General features: G+C 36.7%; 1 protein-coding gene across 3 annotated transcripts in view; it reads right to left on the minus strand.

Moving 5' to 3' along the window:
* ACER3 (alkaline ceramidase 3) overlaps positions 1-18,295 on the minus strand; it is a 169,906-nt gene that overhangs the window by 114,557 nt on the left and 37,054 nt on the right. For 2 of the 3 annotated variants that reach the window (XM_032358656.1, XM_032358655.1), the window contains exon 2: positions 3,473-3,583. In XM_032358656.1, coding sequence (XP_032214547.1) covers positions 3,473-3,583 — 111 coding nt within the window. Of the gene's footprint in view, positions 1-3,472; positions 3,584-18,295 lie in introns of those variants that run through there. The other variant, XM_032358657.1, reaches the window with a different exon arrangement.

Consider the following 18,295-nt stretch of genomic DNA (forward strand, 5'->3'; position numbering starts at 1 on the left):
TGCTGAAGTTTTCCCAGTCTTTTCTTAGTTGGATGAACATCATTCTCTAGTATAATGTAATCAGCAGAATTTTCCATGACAATGGACAGGTTCTATATATGCATTGCCCAATAGGGTAGCCACAAGCCTCCTATGAGTATTGAGCGCCTGAGATGTGGCTAGTCCAACAGAGTAATTGAATTTTATGTGTTATTTAATTTTAATTAATTTAAATTTAAATTGTCACAAGTAGCTAGTAGCTACTAAATTAGTACAGTGCTCACAGATTCATGAGGAAGAAGTCATGTATATAATAGTCAGTGAGACTTGCATGTTTAAAAATGTCTTTCTATACCCTGGATATCTGAAAACAACTTGATTAGAATTGAAAATGTGTGGCTGACACTAAAAATGCTGTTCCATTGGTACCCTTCTTTTTGTTGCTGATGAGGTGTAATGCTGGCCTAATTTATTTGCCTTAGTCGGTAAGGGGCCCTTGTTCACTAGAGCTTTAAGGATTTTTTTTTTTTTTTTTCGTTTTTAAAATCCAGTAGTTTTACAAGGCTATGTTTCAGAGTTAATCATTCCAAGACAGTTTTAGGAGGCAAAAATGGACCTTTCAATACGGATTCATTTTTTTTCTTCTTTTGTTTCTAAAGTTTCTTGAATTATAATTTCAAATGTAAGTTCTATTTCACTGTTTTGTTTTTCTTCTCCAGGGACTCCAGTGATATGTTTATGAAGTCTTCTCTGCCTCTTTTCCATTTCAATCACTTTCTCTCTGGCCCTTTTCATCATCTAATTTTCATTCTTTTGCTTACTTCTCTGTCTTCTTAAGTAGCCCTTATTAAATATTCAATACATTGTAATTCAGCTTCAATATCTTTCCAAAGTTTAATCAATTCTAATTTTATTTCTTTTAAAACAGGGTGTTATTTGTTTCTGAATTTTTGATTTATTTCTTTGAGGCTAGTTAATTCAGCTTGGAGTTTTATGCTATAGTTTCCTTATGCTTTGTAACTAGTTGTGGGGGAAAGATGCCCATGAGCCAAAAAATCTTGACTTGCATTTTCTGTTTTCTTTTTACAGTAATTTTCTATGGATGTAGACTGCTTCTTTTGGTCCCTATGGCGGAAAGAGACAAGATTTTGGGGGGCCTAAAAATTCCTAGCTCAAGACTGCTCCCTTCTGTCAAATAGTGAGGTTCAGTGCCCTCTTTCATATATACTTACTTACTTGGGCAATACAGGGAGTGAAGGAGGAAGGGTCTGATTAGTTCATCTGTTTCCACAGGATCTTAATTCCTCCCCCTAGTTTCCTTCTTTCCCTTCACTGACATATCTCCAAAGAATCGCTCCCTCTTTCTTTCTTTAAATACATTTTCTTTTTTTTTTAAAGAGAGAAGGAGAGAGAGAATCCCAAGCAGGGTCCACAGTCAGCACAGATCCTGATGCAGGGCTCAAATCCCAAGACCCTGAGATCATAACCTGAGCCAAAATCAAGAGTCAGAAACTTAACTAAGTGAGCCACCCAGGCACCCCAGTCCCATCCCCTTTTTACATATCTCTTTCCCAGAAGTAGTACCTTTCTAAAACATGCTACCTTAGGTCTTACACATTTTAAAGTCTTTACCTTTAGCCAGTATTGTCATCTACCAGATCTCAGACTGCTTTCAGAAATTTTGCATTTAGTGTGCAGATTTTTTTTCGGACTTTGTCTCGCAACCCCTCTCCTCTTTTTCACGCAGTTTTTCAAACTTCCCCAATTCTAAAGCATCAAAGATAATTCTATTGGAAACTGGCATTTTTACCTATTTAAAAATGATCTGAAGTTCACAGTATTGAATAAGTGTGGTACTATGAACTTCCTTTCTTAATCTGTGTGGTTTTCTGGGAGGATGAGTGGACAAATTCTAATTTAGGAGGACACTATTATCCTAGGCAACCAGGAATTCCTACAAATCTTTTTAGTCTTATTGTTATTACTGATTGTGACCTGTCAGTATTTTATAAACATTCTTAAAACATCCCTGTAAATAGGGGCACCTAGGTAGTGCAGTCGGTTAAGCCTCCAACTCTTGGTTTCGGCTCAGGTCATGATCATGATCTCAGGGTCCTGAGATCAACCTCCGAGTCAATCTCCATGTTCAGTGTGGAGTCTGCATTAGAATCCCACTCCCTCTGCCCCTAACCATCTATACTCTAAAAATAAATAAATAAATCTCTCTTTTTTTTTTAATATCCCAGGAAATAAAGCAAAAAGCTAAGTTTGTGAACAAGTCTTCCTTTTGAAGTAACTTTCTTAAAACAAATAACTTTTTTTTAAAGATTTTATTTATTTATTTGACAGACAGAGATCACAAGTAGGCAGAGAGGCAGGCAGAGAGAGAGGAAGGGAAGCAGGCTCCCTGCTGAAGAGAGAGCCCGATGCAGGGCTCGATCCCCGAATCCTGGGATCATGACCTGAGCCGAAGGCAGAGGCTTTAACCCACTGAGCCACCCAGGTGCCCCAAAACAAATAACTTTCTTAAAATATCATGCATATGAGAAATGGATTCTGAAACTGAAGTCTCTCACATCCAATGATTAATTACAGTAGAATCTGATATGACACATTATATAGCATCTGATATGACACATTATAGTTTATTGATCTGTAGTAATTAAAAGTCCTTTCTACCTATGTATAAATAATACTTTGGGCTAAAACAAGAAATTGTGTTTAGAAGATTATATATAAAAGAAACAAACTAGAATCAACTTTGTTATTTTTCTTGTGATGATGATAATGCAAGAACATGACATAGAGATTTTCCCATCTTAGGCTCTGATAAAGTTCATTCACCCATCCATCCAACACTTACTAAATACCACTAAATTGCCAGTCAATAGGGATACAAAGATAACCAAGACACAGTCCCTGCCTCACAGACAAGGCAGAGGTATATGAATAAGTTGGAAAAGGTTAGATACAGTATAATACCTTTTAAATAGTTTGAAAATATGCAAACCATATTATATATACTTTAAAATATACATATATATGTAGTATAAACACAAAAAACACTGAGAAAATGATAATCAAATTAAGTGTAGAGATTAACTCTAGGAGGATGAGCTGGGAGGATGAAGGGAATAAAACCAGGCAGGAATACAAACGTAGGTTCAATTTTATCTAGTAGTTTATTTCCTTAAAAAAGAAAAAAATCTGAAACAAATATCACAAAGTACTAACATCTGACAAAGCTGAGTGGTAAGACACATGGGTATATTTGTTATATTATCTCTATTCTTTTCTGTATGCTTGAAATACTCTGATTTTTTAAAAACTGTATTCAAAATACAGTTCAATGTACTGGAGTTTTATATCAGAAGTTTCAGAATATGTTCAAGTTGTATAGTAACACAAAATTAAGAACCAATTTTAAGTATGAATGAGAAAAATAATCCATCTAATTACTGTACATCATTTTTAGACAAAGTGTTACACATACCTGTGAGTGCTAAATAAGAAGCAATGTACCGCTTTTCCAGTCCATCTCTAACACTCTGAATTGCACCAAAAATTGGAGGTATAATCATAATCAGGTTACTCACTGTATTCCCTATAGGAGAAGAACACAAGAAAATAATTATATTAATCAATACCACTTTAAAAAAAAATACATGAACTTGGCCCTTAATTAAAGTTAAATAGGTGACTTCTGAGAAAGATGGTGGAAACATATTTACAAAGAAAATAATTCTTTACTCAAAATAAATACTGTAAAATGATCCAAATAGGGGCACCTGGGTGGCTCCGTTGGCTAAGCAACTGCCTTCAACTTGGGTCATGACCCTGGAGTCCTAGGACTGAGTCCCATGGCAGACTCCCCCCTCAGTGGGAAATCTGCTTCTACCTCTAACCCTCCCCCTTCTCCTGCACTCTCTCTCTCAAACAAAATCTTTAAAATAAAAAAAAAAAGATCCAATTAAAATAAAGATAACTTTTGACAAGTAAAACTAAGATTTTTCTTTTTTTGAGAGATTTTATTTATTTATTTGTCAGAGTGAGAGATAGAGAATGAGCAAGCACAAACGTGGGAGAGCAGGAGAAGTAGGCTCCCCACTGGGCAAGGAGCCCCTTGTAGAACTCTATCCCACCATCATGACCTGAGCAGAAGGTAGATGTTTAACAGAGCCACCCACATGTCCCAAAACTAAGATTTTTCAATCAGAATAGTCACTAAAGAAAATTCTTTTTTTTTTTTTTAAGATTTTATTTATTTATTTGACAGAGAGAGAGAAAGCACAAGAGAGAACAAGCAGGGGGAGCTACAGAGGGAGAAGCAGGCTCCCTGCTTAGCAGGGAGTCCAATAAGGGTTTTATCCCAGGACCCCAGGATCATAACCTCAGCCAAAGGCTGATGCTTCCTCAACTGAGCCACCCAGGTGCTAATTCTAAAGATAAAAAGAAGTATCTCAAAAAGAACCCCAAATATTCAGCAGAAAATGAGGTAGGCATTGAGACTGAAAGAACGATCCACAGATAGACTAATGACAAGATAAAATACAGAATTGTGTTACTTTTGTCTCCTGAATCAAATAGCAACAAATTGGGGTATGCATTTTGCATGTCTTTTTGAAATTTCACTTTATGGTAATATATTTAATTTATTTTTTCTAACAATTTCTCTTCATCTGATTTTTGTTCCCATCTTTACAAACCAGAAACAAACCTCAAACATGAAAAGCAAAGAAATAGTAAACACCCCAAAGCAGAAATAAGTAGTAAAAGGGGGAAAGAAATGGTTAAACTATTTTATAAATTGATTCTGGGTAGAATAAAGTGGCACAAAGCATTCAAAATTCAAAATGAGTAATTTTCAACACAGGAGCTTATAACAAATATCAATTAATGGACATATACAGAACACTCTACTGTATATCATATACATTCTTCTCAAATACACATGGAACATTTGGACAGACCATATGTTAGACTAAAAGTTCTCAACAGACTTGAAAAGATAGATAACATACAAAATACTTCCTCCCACCACAACAAAATGAAGTTCAAAATAACCAAACAAAAATTCACAAGTCTGTGGAAATTAAATGACATATTCTTTTCTTTACTATATTTTGGGGGGCTATTTGCCATCCCAATATCACTCTCCTTTTTTTCTTAATAAAAGAACCCCAATTTTTTCTTTTAGGAGTTTTAGGATTCCAGTTTTTACATTTACGTCTTTAATCCATTTTGAGCTTACTTTTGTGTATGATACAAGAAAGTGGTTCAGTTTCATTTCTTTGCATGTAGCTATTCAGTTTTCCCAGCACAATTTATGAAGGGGTTGTCTTTTTCCCATTTTTAAAAAATATTTTATTTATTTACTTGACAGACGGAGATCACAAGTAGGCAGAGAGGCAGGCAGAGAGAGAGAGAGGAGGAAGGAGGCTCCCCACTGAGCAGAGAGCCCAATGTGGGGCTCCATCCCAGGGTCCTGAGATCATGACCTGAGCCGAAGGCAGAGGCTTAACCCACTGAGCCACCCAGGCACTCCTCTTTTTCCCATTATATATTCTTGCCCCCCTGTTGGAGATTAGTTGACCATATAAGCATGGGTTTCTTTCTGGGCTCCCTATTCTGTTCCATTGATCAATGTGTCTGTTTTTGTGCCAGTACCATACACTGTTTTGATAAAATACCATATTCTTGAACAACCAATTGATCAGAGAAGAAATCAAAAGAGAAAAGTAGAAAATACTTAGAGATGAATTAAAATAAACACAACATCCCAAAATTCATGGGATGAAACAAAAGCCACACTAAGGCAAAATTTATAGCTGTAAACGTTTACATTAGAAAACAAGATCGGGGGTGCCTGGGTGGTTCAACCAGTAAAGCGACTGCCTTAGGAACAAGCCATGCATTGGGCTCCTTGCTCAGGGGGCAGCCTGCTTCTCCCTCTGTCCCTCCCCAAACTGGGCTCTCTCTCTCTCTCTCTCAAAATAAAATCTAAAAAAACAACAACAAAACAACCTCCACAAGATCAGGGCACCTAGGTGGCTCAGTCAGTTAAATGACTGACTCTTGATTTTGGCTTAGGTCATAATCTCAGGGTCATGAGATCAAGCCAAGCTCTGGGCTCCATGCTGAGCATGGAGCCTGCCTGAGATTCTCTCTCTCTCTCTTTCTTACCCTCTGTCCCTCCCCTTCTCCCACTGGTATTCCCTCAATCTCTAAAAACAACAACAACAACAACAACAAAAAACCCATGAAGAACGATCTCCTGCTGAAATGAAATAATGCTAACTAGTAACATGAATATATATAAAAATAAACAACACACTGGTGAAGGTAAGCATATGGTCCAAGTCTGAATACCATAATATCGTAATACGCTGGTATGTTAATCACTTACCTCTATCACTTATAAAGGTGAAAGGACAAAAGTAATAAAAATAACTGTCGTCGCCAAAAAACCCCACAAAACTACAGCTGCAAATCACATATCCAATAAGGTGTTAGTATCCAAAATATAGAAGGGACTGATACAAAACCCAAGAAACCAAATAATCCAATTTAAAAATCAGCAGAAAATATGAACAGACACTTCGCCAAGAGACATGCAGATGGCCAAAAGACACATGAACAGATGCTCAACATCACTCGTTGTCAGGGAAATGCAAATCAAAACCACAATGAGGTATCACCTCACACCTGTCAGAATGGCTAAAATCAACACAGGTAACAACAGGTGTTGGCAAGGATGTGGAGGAAAAGGAACCTTCATGCACTGCTGGTGGGAATGCAAACTAGTGCAGCCACTGTGGAAAACAGTATGGAGCTTCCTCAGAAAGTTAAAAATAAAACTACTTAAAATCTAGTAATTGCACTCCTGGGTATTTACCCAAAGAATATGAAAACACTGGGGTACCTGGGCAGCTCAGATGGTTAAGCGACTGCCTTCAACTCAGGTCATGATCCCAGAGTCTTGGGATGGAGCCCGAATCTGGCTCCCTGCTCAGTGGGGAGGCTGCTTCTCCCTCTCCCTCTGCCTGCTGCTCCCCCTTCATGTACTCTCTCTCTCTCTCTCTCTCTCTCTGTCAAATAAATAAATAAATAAATATAAAAACATGTATAATATTTTCTATTTATAATAGCAATAAAATATTAATATCAAATTATAACATTGAAATTATAAAATATTTATAATATAAAATATTAAAATAATGATAAAATTTTTAAAAGAATGTGAAAACACTAATTTGAAGGGATATATGCACACCATGCTTATTATAGCATAATTAACAACAGCCAAATTCTGGCAGCAGCCCAAGTTTCCATCCATAGATGAAGGGATAAAGAAGATGTAGCATATGTATACACAATGGAGTATTTTTCAGCCATAACAAAGAATGAAATCTTGCCATTTAGAACAACATGGATGGATCTAGAATATAATGCTAAGGCAAATAAGCCAGTCAGAGAAAGACAAATACCATATGATTTCATACATATGTGGAGTTTAAGAAACAAAACAAATGAGCAAAGGAAAAAAAAAAGAGAGAGCAAGAGAAACCATGAAACAAATCCCTAACAATAGAAAACAAACTGATGGGACGCCTGGGTGGCTCAGTTGGTTGGACGACTGCCTTCGGCTCAGGTCATGATCCCGGAGTCCTGGGATGGAGTCCCGCATCGGGCTCCCAGCTCCATGGGGAGTCTGCTTCTCCCTCTGATTTCTCCTCGCTTATGCTCTCTCTCACTACCTCTCTCTCAATAAATAAATAAAAATCTTTAAAAAAAAAAAAAAAAAGGAAAGAAAGAAAGAAAACAAACTGATGGTGACCAGAGGGGAGGTGGGGGAGGAATGGGTTAAACAGGGGATGGGGATTAAGAATGTATTTATCATAAAGGGCACTGAGTAATGTATAGAATTGTTAAATCACTACAATGTACACCTGGAACTAATATAACATTGTATGTTAGCCATTCTGGAATTTAAAACAAAAACAAAACAAAAAAAACTATAACTATAATAATTTATTAATGAATAGACAACAAAAAAAGAGGTAAACTGTTATATCAAAAACTTACAAGGAAGAGAATAAATGGGTAGAGTTTTAGCAAGCAAAGTTGTTACCAGCAGAAAAAAAGGCTGTTACATCTATAAGTTGTCTTAGGTAAGCCTCAGGGTAACCACAAAGCAAAAACCTACAGAAAAATAAAGAGAGGGAATCAAAGCATATAACTACAGAAAATCATCAATTCAAAAATACGGAAGCGGGGCGCCTGGGTGGCTCAGTGGGTTAAAGCCTCTGCCTTCGGCTCAGGTCATGATCCCAGGATCCTGGGATCAGGCATCGGGCTCTCTGTTCTGCAGGGAGCCCGCTTCCTTCCTCTCTCTCTCTGCCTGCCTCTCTGCCTACTTGTGATCTCTGTCTATCAAATAAATAAATAAAATCTTTAAAAACAAACACACAAACAGAAACAAAATAAGGCAACAAGAGGAATAAGGGAACTATGTAACAGCTAGAAAACAAAAAGATGGCATTAGTATGTCCTTAACTATCAGTAAGTACTCTAAATGTAAATATAAGTTATCTAAAAAATAAATTATCTAAATCTAAATGTAAATTATCTAAAATCTAATTGTAAATTTTGCAATTAAAAGGCACACAATGGCTAGATGGACAAAAAACAAGACCTGACTGTATGCTTGCCAGCTACAAGAGATTAACTTCAGCTTTAACGACATGCATATGCTCAAAGAGATGATATGGAAAAAATATATTCCATGCAAGGGAAACCAAAAGAAAGTACGCATAGCTACACTCAGACAAAATAGACTTTAAGACAAAAACTGTAAAAAAGACAAGATCATTATGCAATAACGAAGGCTTAATTCATCAAGAGGATATAATAACTGTAAGTATGTATGTACCCAACATCAGAAAATATAAATATATTAAGCAACACTAACAGATCTGAAGGAAGAAACAGACAATACAATTAATAGTAGACTTCAATACCCCACTTTCTACATGAATAGTAAATCCAGACAGAAAACTAATACAGAAAAGTTGGACTTAAACTATGCTTGACACCAAAAGGACCTAACAGATCTATATAGACCATTGCATCCAAGAGCAGCAGAAAACACATTCTTCAGGATAGACTAATGTTACAAAACAAATCTTAGCAAAATTTTAAAACTGAAATCATACAAAGTATCTTTTCTGACCACAGTGGTATAAAACTAGAAATCAGTAACATGGAGGAAAACTAGAAATGCACAAATATGTGGAAATTAACATATTCCTGAACAACAAATGGAGCAAAGAAGAAATCAAAAGTTACATTAAAAAATATCTTGAAATAATGAAAATGGAAACAATATACCAACTTATGGAATGCAGTTAAAATAATTCTAAAAGGAGGGGTGTGGGAGGCCACAATAGGCCTGAGAGGAAGACCAAACCAGGCCCTGACTTGTGCCTCCTTTAAAGTCTGAATAACCTAACAAAAGGTTTAGGATGGGAAACAGTGAGTAGCACTGAGAAAGGGTCTGTGCTATGTGTTGTGCGCTGGCCTACGTGACTTCCCACACTCTTGCTAAACAAATGAGAACAATTCGGTTGGGGTCAAAAGTTCATTGCTGGTCCTTGCTGCCCTAATACTGCTCATAAATTACTTTCAGGTTTGCTGTATCAATACAGAACAATTGTATTGGCATCAGCCGTTTGGCGTCACGAGGTCTGATTATAGTTAAAGGTGAAACTTATTATGGGAACTCGTGGTTGTTTAACTGGACACAGGTGTATTATTTCTCCTATCACTATATATATGGCCTTAATGCTTTGAATAAACTTAGCACTATTGTACATCCTCCTCAGTGCTCCTCCTGCCCCCATCTCTTTGTCTCTTAACTTCTTTTCTTCATCCTCTTACCCTCACGTTCCTGGTCGATTTGTCGCGCCGGCCGGGACAGAGGGGCACCTGGGTGGCTCATTGGTTTAAGCCTCTGCCTTTGGCTCAGGTCATGATCTCGGATCCTGGGATAGAGCCCCACATCAGAATCTCTGCTCAGCGGGGAGCCTGTCTCCCCTTCTCTCTCCGCTGCCTCTCTGCCTAACAACAGGCTCTGTGCTTAGTGGAGTCTGCTTGAGATTCTCTCTCTCTTTTCCTGTCTTCCCCCCACGACAAGCATGTTCTCTCTCCCTCTTTCATATAATAAACAATCTTTAAAGAAGAAAAAAGAAAAATCTCAAATAAACAACCTAACTTTATACCTCAAAGAACTAAAAAAAAGTAAGCCCAAAGTTAGGAGAAGTAAAGAAAGAAAAATCAGAGTAGAAATAAATGTATTAGATTAATGAAATGTAGGGCTGGTTTTTTATTTTTTATTTATTTTTTAAAAGATTTTATTTATTTATTTGATAGAGAGAGACAGCGTGAGAGGGAGCCCAAGCATGGAGGAGTTGGAGAGAGAGAAGTAAGCAGGGGGCCTGATGCTGGACTCCACCTTAGGACACTAGAATCATGACCTGAGCCAAACACAGACGCTTAACAACTGAGCCACCCAGGTGTCCCAGAGCCGGCTTTTTAAAAGATAAAAACTGACAAACCCTCAGCTACACGAACTCAGAAAAAAAGCAAGAGAATTCAAATAAAATCACCACTAAAAGAGGACATTACAACTAATACCACAGAAACATAAAGGATCATGAGAGAATACTATGAACAATTATATGCCAACAAACTGGAAAACCTAGAAGAAATGGATAAATTCTTGATATATACAGTCCACCAAGACTGAATCAGGAAGAAAAAGAAAATCCTAATAAAACAATAACAAGTAAGGATAGTGAATCAGTAATCAAAAGCCTCCCAACACAGAAAAGCTGAGGACAAGCAGTTTCCTTGGTAAATTCTATTAAATATTTAAAAGGATTAACACCAAACCTTCTCAAACTGTTCCCCAAAAATAGAAGGTTATACTTCCAAACTTGTATTCATGAATCCAGCTTACCCTGATAACCAAATACTATATGGCATCATGTATATCTGGAATCTAAAAAAGCCAAATTCAGAGAAATAGAGAATAGAATGGTAGTTACCAAGGGTTGGGGTGGGGAACTGCAGAATAAGGACATATTGGCCAAGGTGTACAAGCTTTCAGTTATAGGATTAACAAATTCTGGAGATTTAATATACAGCAGGGTGACTACAGCTAATAATACTATAATATATACTTAAAAGTTGTTAAGAAAGTTCATCTTAAATGTTCTCACCACACACACACACACAAATGGCAATTATGTGACAGGTAATTATGTAACGCTATGCTGGTAATCATTTTACAATATATGTTTATGAAATCAACATGCTGTATACCTTAAACATAATGTTACACAGTAGACCCTTGAACAACACAGGTTTGAACTGCACAGGTCCAATAAATATAATATAGTACTGTAATACATTTTCTTTTCCTTTTGAGTTTCTTACTAATATTTTCTTTTCTCTAACATACTGTATCATAAACATACAGTATATGTTACATATAACACAAAATATGTGTTAATCAACTGTTATATTATTGGTAAGGCTTCTGGTCAACAGTAAGTTATTAATAGTTATATCCTGGAGAGTCAAAAATTATACATGGCTTTTTGACTGCATGGGCAGATCCATATTCCACAACTCCATATTACTCAAGGGTCAACTGTTTTCAATTATATCTCAATAATACCAGAGACAAAATTTAAAATAAAAATTGATTCCTAAGTAACTTAACTGAATACTAGAACAAACCTCAAGGCTATTTCTGGTATACAAAAAATATCCAATACCCAACAAGGTAAAAATCAAAATGTCTGGCATCCATTCAAAGACTACCACGCATATGGGGGTGCCAGGGTGGCTCAGTAGGTTGGGCGTCCAACTCTCAGGTTTTGGCTCAGGTCATGGTCTCAGAATTGTGGGATGGAACCTCACACCAGGCTCTGTGCTCAGCAGAGAGTTTGCTCAAAGACTCTCCCTTCTTCTCCCTCTATCCTTCCCCGCTACTTGCGCACATGGGGTCTCTCTCTCTCTCTCCCTTTAAAATAAATAAATAAATCCTAAAAAAAAAAAATTACCAAGCACAGAAAAAAAGAAACACAACCCATAGTGAGACAAATAATCCAGTGAAACTAATCCAGAACTGACACATATGTAAGAATTAGCAGACAAGAATGAAAACAGTTCATATAAAAGTCTAGAAAAATATACACTAACCTATAGTGTCAGAAAGAAGAACAATGGGTGTGGGGTAGAGCCGAGGTGTCTTCAGTATCTTGACTGTGGTGATGATTTCACACATGTATATATGTCAAAACTTGATTTATACACCTCAAGTATGCACACTCTGTTGTATGCCAACTCTACCTCAATAAAACTGTTTTTTAAAAAAAGTTTTGCTTCTGAGGAGTAGAACTAGAGGGTAGAAAGAAATGAGGGAAAGGCACTGCTTTTTAGTTTTAGTACAATTCTTCTACCACTAGCGGGATTTTTATTTATTTTTTAATGTACTGGATTTTTATATTTTTAATATAAATATAAATAAAATAAAAATTAATTAAAGAAACTTTTAGGAAAGAGAATAAAACAGTTGGGGACAGTTTCATAGATGTGATAAGATTTGATTTACATCCTGAAAAGAGAGAACGAACTACAGTCTACTGGCATGTTAAGGACCAAGTACAGAACTTCATATTATACATGTGATAACTTGCTTCTCACAACAACCTATTGAAACATTATTGTCCCATTAAGCAAACAATAAAGTCAGGCTAAGAGATTAGTTTTTTAAAATATTTTATTTATTTATTTGAGAGACAGCAAGAGAGAGAGTGAGCATGAGTTGGGGGGAGAAGCAGAGAGAGAAGCAGATCCCTGCTGAGCAGGGAGCCGGATGCAGAACTCGATCCCTAGACTCCAGGATCATGACAAGAGCAGAGGGCAGATACTCAACCAACTAAGCCACCCAGGTGCCCCAGGCTAAGAGACTATTTAATTTACCCAAGTTCTCACAGTAAACAAATGGCATGGCCAAGATCTTATTCCAGGTCTATCTGTCCTTACAGTCAAGGTTCTTATCCTTTAATGTACTAACACAATGTCTGTGTAAAGAAGGTCCTTATTAATATTTTAAAAATTACACCAAAGAGGGTGTGCCTAAGTGGCTTGATTTTGGTCAGGCTTGATTTTGGCTAAGGTCATGATCTCAAGGTTGTGAGATCAAGTCCCAAATCAGGCTCCACACAGCGCAGAGTCTGCTTGGAATTCTCTCTCCCTCTATCCCTTCCCCCACTCATGTTCTCTGTCCAAAATAAACAAATAAAATCTTTTAAAAAATTATATCAAAGAGTATTCTATTAAAAATGTTTTAAGTAAATTCCCAATTGTACAAATAGCAAAATAATTTGCCTCGGTGGAAGGTGAAAACATAAGGTGGGGAACTAGACTGACTGATAATTATATATCCAAACAACAGTTTCAACAGCTTTAAGTAAACTTGCAGAAGATACTGAAACCTGAAGAAGATGCCATTTCAGAGGGTCCTAGGATTCAAACTAACAAAAATCTTTACTGATGGCTGAGATAAAGGAATCAAAATATGCCCAAAGGTACAGATAATATTAAATTCAGCTGAGATGTCAATACTATGAAAATCAGAAACACATTTCAAATCACCTGGAGGCAGGGGGTAGAAGAGTCTTATAAACTACCTAAAACTCAGTTAAGGACAATGCAAAGTTTTACAAATTAGAATGAGAAACTGTAAACCACAAATATAGGCTGCTGTGACAGACAGAATAAGGACAACTGTAAGAGAAAGATCCAAAGAGAGAAAGATGACAGTAGACCATCTTGGGGAAAATCTGAATATACTACCTCAAAGCAAAATTTAGAGGTAAAAATGTGAAGAGATGGGTAGTGGTCATCCTTCTCCCTGCTTTACTTCAGCTTCTCTTTGGAATATTTACCTATTTATGGCACCCTACTTTACACAAACACAAATCTTAAGTACTGAGAGAAGAGACTAAAATAAAGGAATCATTCACTTAACTAATAAAAACATCATATGAGAACGGCATGATTCCAGTCTTCAAATCTCTGAAGGATTGTTAAACTACGAGTGAATAAGGTTTCCAGAAGCTGTAAACTATCAAAATTAAAATCACTGAAGTTACAGAGAAGTAGATTTCCACTCAATGTAAGGCAAAACATTCTAAAATTAAAGCTGTCCAAAGAAAGCATAACAAGCTGCCCTATTAGACTATGAACTTTTTTGGACAGGGGCCATGTCTAACTCATATTTATAATGCTTTTCATTTGGTACAATACCAAGGACAGAGCAGGCACTAAGGAAAGTCTGGTAGAATGAATAAATCCATACATGCATGCTTGATGAAATCAGAGTATAGTAGTTTCTCCCTTATCCTCTAGTATTATTCATAAACTTATGTGTTTCTCTTTTAATTTAACAATGGTTATAGCAGATGGCAGCATGTTTTGCTAATAAGCTTTACATATAGAGAGCGATGAAAGAATGGATCAATTAAGAAAAAGTTTTATAGGATATTAGACATAACCTTTAAAAAAAAGTATTAGAAATATTTAATTTCAAAAAGAAAGTAAAACTGAATATGAAAATGACTAAAAGAGGAGCACGTGGGTGGCTCAGTCAGTTAAGCATCTGCCTTTCACTCAGATGTCCTGGGATCAAGCCCCATATCGGGCTCCCTGCTCAGTAGGAAGTCTGTTTCTCCCTCTTCTTCTGCCTGTTCCCCTGTCCCTGGTAAAGGCTCTCTCTCAAGTAAATAAACAAAATCTTAAAAAAAAAAAAACCTAAAAAACAGAAAAGAGACCTGGATTTTTTTTTAATAGCATCCTTTAAAAAAAAAAAAAAGTTTATTTATTTATTTGAGAGAGTGTGTATGTGAGGAGAGGAGCGGGGAAGGATGGGATGGAGCAGAGGGAGAAGGACAAGCAGATGCCATGCTGAGTGGGGAGTATACCAGGGCTTGATCCCATGACTCTGAGAAATCAAAAGTCAGACGCTTAACCAACTGAATCACCCAGGCGCCCCTATAGCAAATGCATTCTTGCTGTGAAACATAAGAAAATTCACACTCCAAAATTTTCTCCCACCTCTCTTCCCCTATGTACTTATTTTTTTTTAGTCATTTCCACATTGTTGATGCCTATTATTTCACAATGTCAAGGATGTACGTCTAGTTCTGCAAACATTTTCTACCTTTGTGGGTTTTTTTAATAACAGCTTTATCAATATATAGTTCACATATCATGAAACCCTTTTCATGTATACAATTCAGTGGTTTTTAACATATTTACAGACTTGTGCAACCATGATGACTAATTTTAGAACATTTTCATCAGCCCAAAATGAAACCCCAGACCCATTAGCAGTCACTCCCCATCTCTCCTCCCCACAGTGGCTGGCAACCACTGATCTACTTGCTGTGTCTATGGATTCAGCTATTTTAGACATTTTATATACATGAAATCATACAATATGTAATCTTTTATGTCTAGCTTCTCTCACTTAGCATAATGCTTTCAAGGCTCAACCATTTTGTAGCATAATGCTTTCAAGGCTCATCCATTTTGTAGCAAGCATGTATCTATAACTTCCTTTTTTTTTTAATTCATAAGAGACAGAGAGTGAAAGAGACGCAGAGGCAGAGAGAGAAGCAGGCTCCCCGCTGAGCAGGGAGACCAACGCAGGACTCGATACCAGAACCCCAGGATCATGACCTAAGCCAAAAGCAGACACTTAACCATCTGAATCACCCAGGGGTCCAACTTCATTCTTTTAAATATAAAATATTTGCCAAATAGTCCACTGGGTGGGTATGACACATCTTACTTATATATTCATCAGTTAAGACATCTGGGTTGTTTCCCATTCTTTTGACTTTATAAATAATGTGCTATGAACATTCATAATACATTTTTTTGTGTGTAGACATGTTTTCAATGCTCTAGGGTATATCCCTAGGAAAGGAATTCCTGCATCATATGGTAATTCTATGTTCAGCCTTGTTTTTAGCCCCAAATCTCTATTTAAATGGATAAAGTAACTATCACTAGTCTTTTTCCCCATAACTTTTCTTCCCATTTTGCCTTTGTTTGTTTGTTTTTTAAACGATGATCTACTTGTTTAGATTTCATAATCCATCTTCATGTAGTTTTTCAGGGTTATACATATTGTATTCCCTGACATCTTGAGTGTTTGAGAATATCGTGCTCTGCCTTTATTCTCAAAAGATGACTTAGCTATAAAATGTTGGGCTCTCATTCCTTCAAAAGTTTGTAAGTATTATGCTGTTGTCTTCCCCATTGAACATTACTATGGAAAAGTTTGAAGCTAGCACAAATTTTTTCCTTGTAGAAGACTTGCTTTCTTGGGGTGCCTACGTGGCTCAGTGGGTTAAGCCTCTGCCTTCAGCTGAGGTCATGATCTCAGGGTCCTGGGATAGAGCCCCACATCGGGCTCTCTGCTCAGCAGGGATCCTGCTTCCCCTTCTCTCTCTCTGCCTGCCTCTCTGCCTACTTGTGATCTCTCTGTCAAATAAATAAAGTCTTTTTAAAAAAAAAAAAAAAAAGACTTGCTTTCTGGCCTAGACTCCTGAAATATTACTGTATTATACTTGAATCTGTGTATTTGGGAAGATAATAAGCCTTGAGATTAGATAATGATCCTATACCCACTTTATAACTCTACACAGTTAAGAAAACATAGTAATAAAGACATTTTTGACTCCTGAGTCAGACTGACAACTTGAATCTGTAACTGCAAGCTGTAGTGCTACACATGTAATTTTCAGTAGCATCAAAACACATCACATACCTCAATACAAACCTAACAAAGAGGTTTAAGACTAAAACTCCTGACAGGTTTTTTGGGTACAAATTGAGAAAGTGGTTATAAACTTTATATGAAAATTCAGAAGGCCAAGAAGAACCCAGACAATCTCAAATAACAACAAAGGTAGAGTATTTAGAGACATCAAGGCCTATTAGCAAGGACAGACAAAAAGAATAAGAAAAGATCCCAAGAACCAACTTATATGGTCACCGGATTTGTGATAAACATGGCCCTTCAGTGTAGTATAGAAAAAATGGTCTTTTCAATAAATGGTTCTGGATCAAATAGATACTTACATGGGGAAAAAACGAATCTGGGCCCCAAACTCATACTTTTTATTTTGAGATGTAATGCAGATCTAAACGTGAAAGGTAAAACAACATAAATTTTAGAAGAAAACACGGGAAAATAGCTTGATGACCTTGGAGTGGCAATGAGTTTTTAAACATGAGACCAAAAGGTTTAACTACAAAGGCAAAAAAACTATAAAGGTAAGATTATAAAGTCAAGAATAAAAGTTTTTTAAAAAGCTGATTTAAATCAGCTGATTAAAAGCTGATATGAAATTGCTTTATAAACAAGGAGTTATATAAATATTAGGTCATTTAACTTTACTGGACAAAAAAGAATGCACATAAAATGACCACGGACTGAAAATTTCTCCTTTAAAAATGGTATAAGTCAGGGCACCTGGGTGGCTCAGTTGGTTAAGCATCTGCCTTCAGCTCCGGTCATGATCAGGGTCCTGAAATTGAGCCCTGAGTCAGGCTCCCTGCTCAGCAAGAGCCTGCTTCTCCCTCTCCTTCTGTCCCTCCCCCTACCCACTCATGTGCAAGCATGTGTACTCTCTCAAACAAATAAATAAAATATTTTTTTTAAATGGTGTAACTCAAGGACCAATCAAACTCTAAGGAGAAGTAATTTGGGTTTTACTTTCTATCATTCATTTATGTTAATATTTTTTTTTTAAGATTTTATTTACTTATTTGACAGACAAGTAGGCAGAGAGGCAGGCAGAGACAGAGAGAGGAGGAAGCAGGCTCCCTACTGAGCAGAGAGCCCGATGTGGGGCTCTATCCCAGGACCCTGGGACCTGAACCGAAGGCAGAGGCTTTAACCCATTGAGCCACCCAGGTGCCCCTATATTAATATTTTTAATTATAAAAACAATATAGCCTTATTGTAGAAAATACAGGAAAAAGAAGAAGAAAATCCATTATTTTACCATCTTAAAATATCCATTTTTATCATTTTGGTGTTTGGGAAACCCTCACCAGAGGGTAATTTGAAAAAGAAAAGTTTACCATAAAGAATCATTACCTACGAGAAACTTGGAATAATGAGGGATTAGCTAATAAGAAGAGAATATTTGAGAATATAGAAATA

This window comes from Mustela erminea, chromosome 9, assembly GCF_009829155.1.
Source record: "Mustela erminea isolate mMusErm1 chromosome 9, mMusErm1.Pri, whole genome shotgun sequence".
NCBI classification, from domain to species: Eukaryota; Metazoa; Chordata; class Mammalia; order Carnivora; family Mustelidae; genus Mustela; species Mustela erminea.